Source organism: Arvicanthis niloticus, chromosome 14 (genome assembly GCF_011762505.2).
Source record: "Arvicanthis niloticus isolate mArvNil1 chromosome 14, mArvNil1.pat.X, whole genome shotgun sequence".
Classification (NCBI taxonomy): domain Eukaryota; kingdom Metazoa; phylum Chordata; class Mammalia; order Rodentia; family Muridae; genus Arvicanthis; species Arvicanthis niloticus.
In genome coordinates, this window is record NC_047671.1 from 70,955,861 (window position 1) to 70,966,747 (window position 10,887).

The 10,887-nt window shown below is 44.3% G+C and overlaps 1 protein-coding gene across 1 annotated transcript; it reads right to left on the minus strand.

Moving 5' to 3' along the window:
* Positions 1 to 1,611: 1,611 nt before the first annotated feature.
* Positions 1,612 to 8,208, minus strand: LOC143434371 (uncharacterized). The gene is made up of 2 exons (XM_076912967.1): positions 7,798 to 8,208; positions 1,612 to 2,901 (listed from the first exon to the last, which is right to left on the minus strand). Exons 1-2 carry the CDS (start codon positions 7,993 to 7,995, stop codon positions 2,713 to 2,715), a joined length of 387 nt encoding a protein of 128 aa, XP_076769082.1. The 5' UTR covers positions 7,996 to 8,208; the 3' UTR covers positions 1,612 to 2,712.
* Positions 8,209 to 10,887: the final 2,679 nt, after the last annotated feature.

Here is a 10,887-nt window from a genome sequence, read left to right on the forward strand (position 1 = left end):
AAAGTCAATTGTATGAAAGAATGACAGTCTCTTATGGGCTTACATAGAACATTAAACTTGGTGTCAAAATTAATATATAATGTGTAAAGGGGCAAATGAAGTTAAAGTGCCCAAACTTTTATTGTTGTGCGAAAAAGTAAATCTCCGCATTCACAGTAATGCTTGATTGGTCTAAAAGGCATGTTTTGTTCTTTGGAGAAATTACCAAGAAATTCATGTAAGAATGTTTAAAAAGAATAATTCATCAAAGACAAGAAAAGAACTAGGCATGGTGGCACATGACTATGATCCTAGCACTCAGGAACCAGAGCTGGGGGGGCTGTCAAAAGTTTAAGTCCAACTTGGTTTACATGAGCCAGTTTGCCTGAACCACAGAGTCAGAACTCTGTCCCAAAACAAACAAGATAAAGGGGCCAAAAAACGACAGGACCTAGGGATGAAGTTGAGTTCTAGAGTATAAGCATAGGAGATACGAAGTCTTGAATTCAATCCCTAAAGAGGACAGGAAAGAAAAAAAAAAAAAAAGAAAGAAAACAAACAATACAGGATGAAAAATAAAAATTAAATGGTATTTAGTTGATTTAAAGATAATTATATCAACATTTATATTTTCTATAATAATTTAAATGTTTTAATTGGATGACTTAGATCTTTAGAACAGCTTTTAGACAGAGCCTCATGTAACCCAGGCTGGCCTCAAACTTGTTATATAGTTGAGGCTAGTGGCCCGCGCAACCTCCCGCCAGCAGGAACGACGCGGCACACACAGGATCCTTCTGCAGTAAAGCTTTTATGCGTCTTGAGAGGGAGAGCATAAGCTTACAGATGAAGAGGACCCCGAGGGGGCAAAATCCCAGCCCTTATATAGGAAACTGCTCCCCGCCTAGGACGTGGCACCCAATGGTTGGCTGTAGCCCGTTGGCCGGTATTGTGTCACAGGTGAGGCAGTGCACTAGCACACGCGCAAACCATTTGTCAGTTGGTCGAACGGATGTCAGCGCCATCTTGCAACGGTGAATGTGAGGGCGGCTCCTCACATCTCCCCCTTTTCTTTTAATCATCAAGCAATAGACCACCCAATGCTGAGAGCAGAGATAGAGGTCAAATCCCCAGTAAGCAAATTAGAGTAAGGCAAGATCACCCTATCGCGTGCAATGGGCAACGCCCAGCGATGTGCAAGGGCTGATATAGCCTACAACTCTCTCTGTGCCATTTTTCCTGGGGGAAGGTTATTTTAGGCACTCAACCTTCATGCAAGATGACATATCTCCCCAGAATAGGCCCATTTAACACCGCAGGGCCATTCTGCTGCAGTGCTTAGCCATGCAACTCTCCTGGGCTGCTGAAGCACACTCACTCTACCCAGTGCAGTGAGGGCAGCCTCTTGGGGTGCAAGAGCTGAGTGGCCAGTGATCTATTGCCTAAGCATAGAGAGCCAAATATCGGGGGAGGCACCTTGTTCTAGTGCCGTGAGTGCCTGGGTGACAACCACCTTGTCTCTTTTCGTTTGTGCCTTAAGCTTGCAAACCAACCAGAGGAGTAACACACCCCCACAGCAGAGTGCAGCTCTGAACAGGCCAACCCCCACCCACTCTTTGAAGAAGGAGATGGCTGAATGGATCCATGACGACAATTCCTCGGTCAAGAATAAATCAAGGCGGGTCAAATTCACCTCAATTATGGCAAAGCGCAATTTATGAAGCGTTTCTTCGAATTCTAGGGTCCAATTCTGCAATAAAAACTGAGAAAAAACTTTTGACAAATTAGTGGTGCGGGTATAATTATCATAAGGTATGGATGTTATACATAACCCAGGCATCTTCTGTTCGCATCCCAATTGAGCCAACTGCCATAAAATATCAATTTGCTCTTGAACCAGGTCAATCCTCTGATTCACTAGCATCAATCCCCCCATGATTTGAGAATTGGTGGAGGCTTGTACATCCAATGCTGGAGTGACTGATGCAGACAGTTGGTTTATAGAATCTGCCGCCTGCACCGAGGAGGATAATGCAAGGGCAGAGGCTGTAACCGATCCTATTACAGCGGCCCCTGCAATAATGCCCACTATAATGGCAGAAATTCCAAAATCTCTCCTAATTCTAAAATGGGCTAAAGTGTTGGGTGCCTCTACTGGCACAGGAACAAATCTTGGCAAGCGGGTAACCATGGCAAAAGGGAACATTGTAGCATTCCAGCAGAGAACAAAAAAGCAGGTATTAGGTGCGCATGTCAAGGTCTCATTCCAGATAAAACTATCATTGCTCACTATCCAAACAAAAGGTGGCCATACACAGACCAGAGTAGGTCCAAATGTGATGCTCTTAAACTCAGTATACTTGGTGTTAGCAGATTGCCAACTAAAGCTACCCCCCGATTTTCTTTTACCAAGGGAACCACCAAGGGTACCCGTCCAGTCAAATGACAATTGTCCCTTAGCGGTGGCCCCCTTCCCTAGCATAACAAGGGGTGACAGATCGGTGCAACTTCCGTTTACCCCACAAAGGAGCCATTGGTCAAACGGATTCACATCTGCCTTTCTCGGATTCATGTATGTGAAATTAAATCCCATAAAGGTATCATTATAATATGTGCTAATATCTGGGGAGAAAGTAAAATATAAAACATAAACTTCCTAACAAGCGATAGCTGTTATTGGTGGGCACGCTCTGAATCTGATCATCATAAGGGATATAGGCCAAGCCCAAAGACTTATTGGTCACCGGCATGGGAATTGGGAAGGTTGTCATAATCCCCCACCATGGTGTCCCTGTTACCATCCTCAGGCTTATCAACATCTTCATCATGATGATCAACTGTAGACTTTGGCAGCATCGGTTTTTCATGTTCAAAGATCTTGCGGGTCAGTCTCTCTGGTACCCAGAAGGGATTCTCGTCCTCCTGTGGGAAGACACAAACAGCTCCCCTGGATCTTATCAAAATAGGATCCGGGCCTTTCCATTTTCCTGTTAGCACATCTTTCCATTTTACCATTTCTTTTGGCCTGTCAGGCTCTATACAATGACGCTCAGCCGCAGTGTGGCCTTGAGCATCAAGATTCAAAAAATTAAGGGTAAAGAGTGCCATGGAAACAGCTACTCTTGGTACTGGGGGGAGAGCCTCCTCAACTCCCCCTTTCTGTTTTATTAAATATGATTTAAGTGTGCGATGGGCACGTTCTACGATGCCTTGTCCTTGAGGGTTGTATGGAAGTCCAGTCAAGTGAGTTACTGCCATTTGGTGACAGAACTGTTGAAATTTTTGAGAGGTATAAGCTGGTCCATTGTCTGTTTTGAGGAGTTTGGGTTTCCCCCAGGCACTCCATGCTTCCAGACAATGTTGGATCACATGTGAGGCCTTTTCACCTGTTAGAGGTGTGGCAACAATGATACCAGAACATGTATCAATAGAGACATGTAAGTATTGAAGCCTTCCAAAGGAAGGGACATGAGTAACATCCATCTGCCAGACCTGTAAAGGCCTTATGCCACGTGGGTTTATTCCCACATGAGGAGCAGGCAAGAATTCACAGCAATTTTGGCATTGAATAACAATCTCCCTGGCTTCTTTTCTGGTAAGTGAGTAACGGCGACGCAAGGTCTCCGCCGTCACATGAAAATGTTTGTGGAACTCCCTTGCTGCTTCTGTTTGAGATGATAACGCAACAGCCACGAGCTTGGTAGCTTTATCTGCTAGCTCATTTCCCAAAGTCATAGGGCCAGGGAGTCCTGAATGGGCTCTGATATGAGTAATATACATAGGAGATCTTCTATTCAATAAAGCAAGCTGTATTTGTTGAAAGGTGCCATGAACTCTGCTAGAGGGCTTTATGATTCCAGCTACTTCAAGAAGGTTAACTGCGTTAACCACGTAAAAGGAATCTGACACAATGTTAAGAGGCCCTGGAAAGGTTTTAAGGACCTCCAGTACCACCAAACATTCTACAAGTTGAGGTGATGTTTCACTGAACTGTTTTGACACCACTTTATTATTTACTACATAAGCACCCAGACCAGTCTTTGACCCATCTGTATATACAACAATCCCATCCTTAAGAGGTTGCCTAGCTGTAATTTTTGGAAATACTATAGCCTGATTCAATGCAAATTGTAAAACAGGATGTTTAGGATAATGATTATCAATCTGTCCTGAAAAAGAGGTAACCAAGATTGCCCAATCATTAGAGGTGGCCACCAGAACTTGTACTTGCGCAGCAGTATAAGGTGTAATGAGAGAGTTAGGCTCTCGTCCAAAATGAGTAATGGCTGCCTTTATTCCTCGAAGCGCAAGCTGGGCAATTGCATTGGGATACCAGTCTATAATTTTGGCAGGAGAGGCGTTCGGATGAACCCATAATAAGGGCCCTTTCTGCCACAACACGGCAGTTGGCAGCCGAATGGTTTTCATAACACACAGGATAAAAGGTTGTGATTCATCAATGCGCTGCAGCTGAGCTCTTTGCAAGGCATCCTCTACCTTCTTTAAGGCCTGACTTGCGGCAGGAGTAAGGGCCCTAGGAGAGGAGATATGGGGGTCTCCTTCTAAAACATCAAATAAAGGTTTCAACTCAGCTGAAGAAATTTTCAAAAAGGGTCTGAGCCAATTTATATCTCCCAATAATTTCTGAAAATCATTGAGGGTGTGCAGATGGTCTCTACAGATTTCCAATTTTTGGGGAATTACATTGGTAGGAGAAATAACAGTCCCCAAGAAGGTGCCCACCTCAGAGATCTGAACCTTCTCCACTGCTATTTGTAACCCCCATTGTGCCAAAGTTTGTATCAAACAGGGGTAGGCTTCTTGTAATATTTTTAACTCTTTATGTGACAAAAGTATGTCATCCATATAATGGATGACAAGTAAGGTGGGAAATCGTTGTCTTAGCGGTCCCAAGGCTGTTTGAACAAAAATTTGACACATGGTGGGGCTATTGGCCATGCCCTGGGGTAAGACTTTCCATTGATACCTCTTGTCTGGTTCCATATGATTAATGGAAGGAATAGTAAAAGCAAATCTAGGCCTATCTTTAGGGCACAAGGGTATGGAGAAAAAGCAATCTTTAATATCTATAATGAGGAGCTTCCAGCCACAAGGGAGAGCAGAGAGCACAGGAAGGCCCCTCTGGACTGGGCCCAACAATTTCATCTGTTCATTAATAGCTCTGAGGTCATGGAGTAATCTCCATTTTCCCGACTTCTTTTTGATCACGAAGATGGGAGTATTCCAAGGTGAGGTAGAAGACTCAATATGATCGAGCTCTAATTGTTCCTTTACCAATTTTGTTACAGCTTCTAGTTTTTCAGAGGATAAAGGCCATTGGGGAACCCACACCGGGTCCTCTGTTTTCCACGGTATAGGCTGTACTACCCCAACGGCCCCTAGGAAAAACCCAACCCTTTTCTATCTTGTTTTCTACTAGGGGATATAGGCTCCACCCTGCCCTGTTCCAACTTTCCCAGTCCTTTTCCTTCCCTGTAGCCCATCTTAATCATCATGTCTCTTGCCTGGTCCGAATATGGTTTTTTAAGAATAGGTTCATTTGACAGGGTGAGACCCATACCCTGCAAGACATCTCTTCCCCAGAGGTTAACGGGAAGAGGAAGAATATAAGGTATAAATTTTCCCTGCTGTCCTTCGGGGGATTCCCAGGTCAAGGTTGTGGAGCTGATGGTGGGGCAAGACTGATATCCTAGGCCTTGTAACGAATGTGATGACTCAATGGTGGGCCATGCTTTGGGCCACCAGTGTGAGGAGATGATACTCTTATCAGCCCCAGTATCTAGAATACCCTCAAAATCTTTTCCTTTTACTTTTAAACACAGTTTAGGCCTTTCATTCAAGGGAATCATTAAGTAAGCTAGATCACTACCTGAGGAGCCCATCTGTTCTGTTCCCATTCTATTGACCCTTCCCACCTCAGGGAGGAATAGCAACTGGGCTATTCGATCTCCCTTTGTAATAGAAAAAACTCCTCTAGGGCTAGAACATAAGACTTGTATTTCAGGAGAATGCTGGCCATCCACTACCCCGGGGTACACTATTAAACCTTGCAGGGTGAGTGATCCTCGGCCGAGGATAAGGCCCATGATTCCAGGAAGCAAGGGTGTTATAGGCTCCACCGGAATTGGCTGAATATTCATTTGTGGCATTAGTAAGAAGTTGGAGGCGGCTCGCAAATCCACCCTTGTGGGTCTTCCTGGGTTATTTCCTGATTTCTCTTTCTGTTGGCTTCCTGGGTTCTGACTAGTCGGTTCCCATATCTTTGAGGGCCCTGGGACCGGGGGCCCGATGTCCCGTTTTTTGGCATCTCGTCTGACTGATTATCCAGCGGGGGGAGGAGTCTGCCCCTAATATCTCTTACTGAACGGCATGCACTAGCTTTATGATATCCCTTGCCGCATCTGTCACAAAGAGTGGGAGTCTCTACCTTTCTATTCAAATTTGTACAATCCTTTTTAAAATGACCGGGCTTGCCACAATTATAGCAGACCTTTGGACCGGGTCTCATCAGGGGACGCCTCTGTGATTGAAGAATAGCAGCCGCCAGCCCAGCATTAGTAAGGGGCCCTCCGAGCTCTCGGCAGACCCTAAGCCAATCTTGTAAGCCCTTGTTTTTACGTGGAGCAATGGCTGCTCGGCACTCCTGAGTGGCTTGTTCAAAAATTATCTGTTGGATTAGGGGCTCGACTGGACCTATGTCTCCGAAAATACGCCCAGCTGCCTCTGTCATTCTGGCCACAAAATCTGAAAAGGACTCTTGGGGTCCCTGAATTATCTTTGTGAGTTGTCCACTCGCTTCCCCTTTTCGGGAAAGTGCCTTCCATGCCCTAATGGCTGTGGCAGAGACCTGGGTATAGGCTCCCCAATGATAGTTAGCTTGATCAGCAGTATAAGCCCCTTGACCTGTTAACAGGTCTAAAGTCCAATCTCTCTGTTCCGGGGTCAAGGCAGTAGCGTTGACCCGGGCTTGTGCTTGTGCGGCCTCATACCACAGTGCTTTCCATTCTATATATTGGCCCATATTAGGGAGGGCGGCTTTTGCAATCATTTGCCAATCGGCTGGTGTTAATGCTGAATTGGCAAGTCTATCAAGCTGTACCAGGGTAAAATTAGCATTGGTCCCATACTTGCGAACAGATTCGGCCAGTTCCTTAAGCTGGTTGAAATCTACTGGCACATGAATTCGCCCTCCATTTTCTGTTTCAAAAACAGGGAATACAGTCCTGATCTTTCTCCTCACCTTTTCTGGTACAAGCGAGTAACCTGATGGAGGATGCGCCTCATAAGGCGGAGGTGCAGAGGGCACCGTCTTTTGAGGAGGAATTCTAGGTAATTTTTTATATTTCTTGTTATCATCTGGGTGATATCTCTCTGCCTCATATCTAGCTGCTTCTTCATCTAACTCAGCCTCCTCCTCCGAGTTAAGAGTATCCTTACCAGAGGTGTCATCATCACTGGAGCTTTCCGAACTGTCGAGGGTCAGTGCCTCCAGCTCCAAAGAGGGGTAGAGCCCACCCTTTCTCTCCTTACGAGGGATACTGGACTCCATCGGGGGTATCTCTCCTGTCTTAGGAGGGTGCCTATCCTTCTTTTTTGGGACGTCCTTTTTCTTGCGCGCGCCCAACCTCTCACTCCATTCGGTTTCTGACATGCTGTCCTGAACTCCCTCGAGAGTAACCTGCCCTTCACTTACTGCTTCCTTATAGTTTTCATCTCCTAAACAGTTTTTAACAACTAGAACAAGGACCATGAAAATCACAGTGAAGATCAGGCCATAAATTTCAGGGGCAGACATACCTCTCCGAATGTACCTCCCTGCAGTTCTGAATCCTCCTCTGAATCGAGGGGTCCTCTGAGGTGCTGACGATGACGAGGTCGAGATCTCCCGGGTTTCGGCACCAGATGGCCCGCGCAACCTCCCGCCAGCAGGAACGACGCGGCACACACAGGATCCTTCTGCAGTAAAGCTTTTATGCGTCTTGAGAGGGAGAGCATAAGCTTACAGATGAAGAGGACCCCGAGGGGGCAAAATCCCAGCCCTTATATAGGAAACTGCTCCCCGCCTAGGACGTGGCACCCAATGGTTGGCTGTAGCCCGTTGGCCGGTATTGTGTCACAGGTGAGGCAGTGCACTAGCACACGCGCAAACCATTTGTCAGTTGGTCGAACGGATGTCAGCGCCATCTTGCAACGGTGAATGTGAGGGCGGCTCCTCACAGGCTAGTCCTGAATCCTTCCATTCACCTGCCTCTGCTTCCCAAGTTTTGTGAAAATAGATGTATGTCATTGAGCTTAGCCACAAGGTCTTGTCATTAAAAGTGGATTTTAGGAGGCCTGGAGAGATTTCTCAGCAGTTAAGAACACTTCTTGATCTTCCAAAGGACCAAGTTCAACTCTCAGAACTCAAGTCAGATGGCTCATAGTCGCCTATTACTCCAGTTCCATAGGAATCTGATGCCTCTGGCCTGGGAGATACCTGCACACACACACACACACACACACACACACACACACACACACACACACACACACTGAAAAATAATCTAAAATCTTTCAAAAGGAGGTCTTAGGTTAAGATGAAGAACAAGTGATAGTTAAGATTAGCTTACTTTACCAAAATGACCTACCAAATTTGAATTTTATGTGGAGATTACAATAGCCTTCTTGGTGATTAATGAAATAAGCACTCCCCAAATTAAAACAATATGTAATATGCAGCAGCATGCGTAATATATATGACCTCTCTCTTCCTCCTGTATGCTCTCACTGTGGCAAATAGCTATGGATTGCCTACATGATTTAAGCAAATGTGAAAATTGACAAGAACTGTTAGTATGGTACAACCTGAGTCAAATTTCAAACATTATAAGGAGACAGAATACATTCTCTGACAAATGAAATTAATAAAAAAATAAGTAAGAGCCTAGTTGCAGGATATAATTTATTTAAATTTTTAAGAAAACCCACACACCATAGAAGGATTAACATTAGGAGTTGAAAAAATACTTTGACAATCATTATAAAAACAAAACATGTTACAGGTATTGTGTTATAGTCAAAATAATGACTAAGCAGGAGATGATAACACTAAGTGCTTACAGCAGAAGGGGAGAAAATAGGGTCAGAGAGAGGATTCCGAAGTTAGAGTGTGTATTGCTCTTTCAGAGTCTCTAAGTTCAGTTTCCAGTACCTGTACAGCGTTTTGTAGCTGTCTGCAACTCCATTTTAAGGGTGTCTCATTTCATACTATATTCTGGCCCCTCTGGGTGCCTGCATGTATGTGGTGTGCATAAATATATGTACACATTAATTAAATAATAATTTTAAAAAATTGAAAAAAAAGTCAATCACCCAAATACTAATGTCAAGATGATTTATTTACTTAGTGTATTTAATATTATGATTCTGGAGAACAAACCAATAGCTTTATTGTTGTGTGAGTGTTTGCTACACCGCTTTGGTTCCTGACAGATTGCACACACCCAACTGTCCAGGAGCTATTTTTGTATCTGCAGATGAAAAACACACACAAGTTACCTAATTTTTAAAATGCCTTGGCTACCTCAAAGTCTGGGCACCGCTAAACGTTCCCCTGCTACCCCAGGCCCAATTGGGGAAGTGGCCCACTTATCTGGAGTCTCACATGACTGGTTGGCTTTATTTCCTGTGGCTCCTGCATTCCTTCCTACGACTCTCTTTTGTTCCTCTCTGTGTCCCACCCCATGCTCAGCCATTTGGCCATTGGCATCTTTATTGATAGATCAAAAACCAATTGGGGACAAAGACCTTCAGTATCTGAACATGCAGATTCATGATTGAATCAACACTTTAGAACCAGTCTCCAACACTTGAACATACTAGGCAAGTGCTGTGCTTATCTTAGAGATGGGCTATAGCCCATCTCTAAGATGTTATATTTCATAAGCTCAAAAGCAGCAGGGCCGATGACTGTGGAATAGAACCTTTGCAGTCTGTGGCCATAAATCTTTCCTCTTTACAATCTGATTATCTCATAGTTTGTCATTCTGGTCCAAGAAAACACCTGTAGACTTATACTTTTTAAACACTTATGTTACTAAGGGTTTTTAAATGCTTCAACCTTCCTTATGGCCCACCAACCAAAGAGGGACTTGGACCTGTTTAGAAGTAGTTCTTTGGAAAGATTCCAATCTTTGTTGTTGAAACCAGTCCACTAGCAAAACATCAAACATCAATCAGTACAGCAGCTCAGTCCAGAAAAACTGCAAGGCTTTGCCCATAGTCACAAGTCCACCCAAGCAGCAAGAAAAACACCACCAGAAGTTCTTTGGTACTCTTCTCTCTATGTAACCACAACAAACAAAGATCAGCTAAGAAAGCAAGGCAAACCAATGCAAGCGCTTCATCAGCAAAGACCAGTATCAGCAAAGACTAGATCAGCAAGGTGAACCAATGCCAGAGTGCCATCTCTCAACCATCTGCTCCAGCAAAACATCACATGCCCTTTCACCAGACAGCTTCCAGAAAAACATCACATGATGCAAATGAGTCTTCAACCCCCCCCCCAAATCCCACTTCAAACACCATAAAGTATTACCAAGAAAACTTAAAAAAGACCCAAGTGAGGGGAAACCAGATTCCTGAGTGAATTACTCACATCAACCTCTAGACACTCAATGCAATATCAACAAGAATTCTAATACTTTCATTTTTTCATAGGAAGAACTGAAGTTGATACTTAAATATTGTCTGATGAACTTTCACATATGCATCTACCCATGGAACCATGACCCTAGTAAGAGAAATAGCGTCTGTCCATCATCCCCAGAAGGCCCGTTGTCTGTCTTTGTAGTTCCTCATCCATCCTCATTTCTAGTCAGTGATCTATTATGTCTCTGGCTTAACTCA

Excerpts from the sequence above, each read along its gene's own strand:
- LOC143434371 (XM_076912967.1), bottom strand. The coding sequence starts at position 7,995 with ATGCTCTCCCTCTCAAGACGCATAAAAGCTTTACTGCAGAAGGATCCT. Across the intron at positions 2,902-7,797 it reads AGGGAGGTACATTCGGAGAG|GAGGACGAGAATCCCTTCTG; the intron begins GTATGTCTGCCC and ends GTCTTCCCACAG.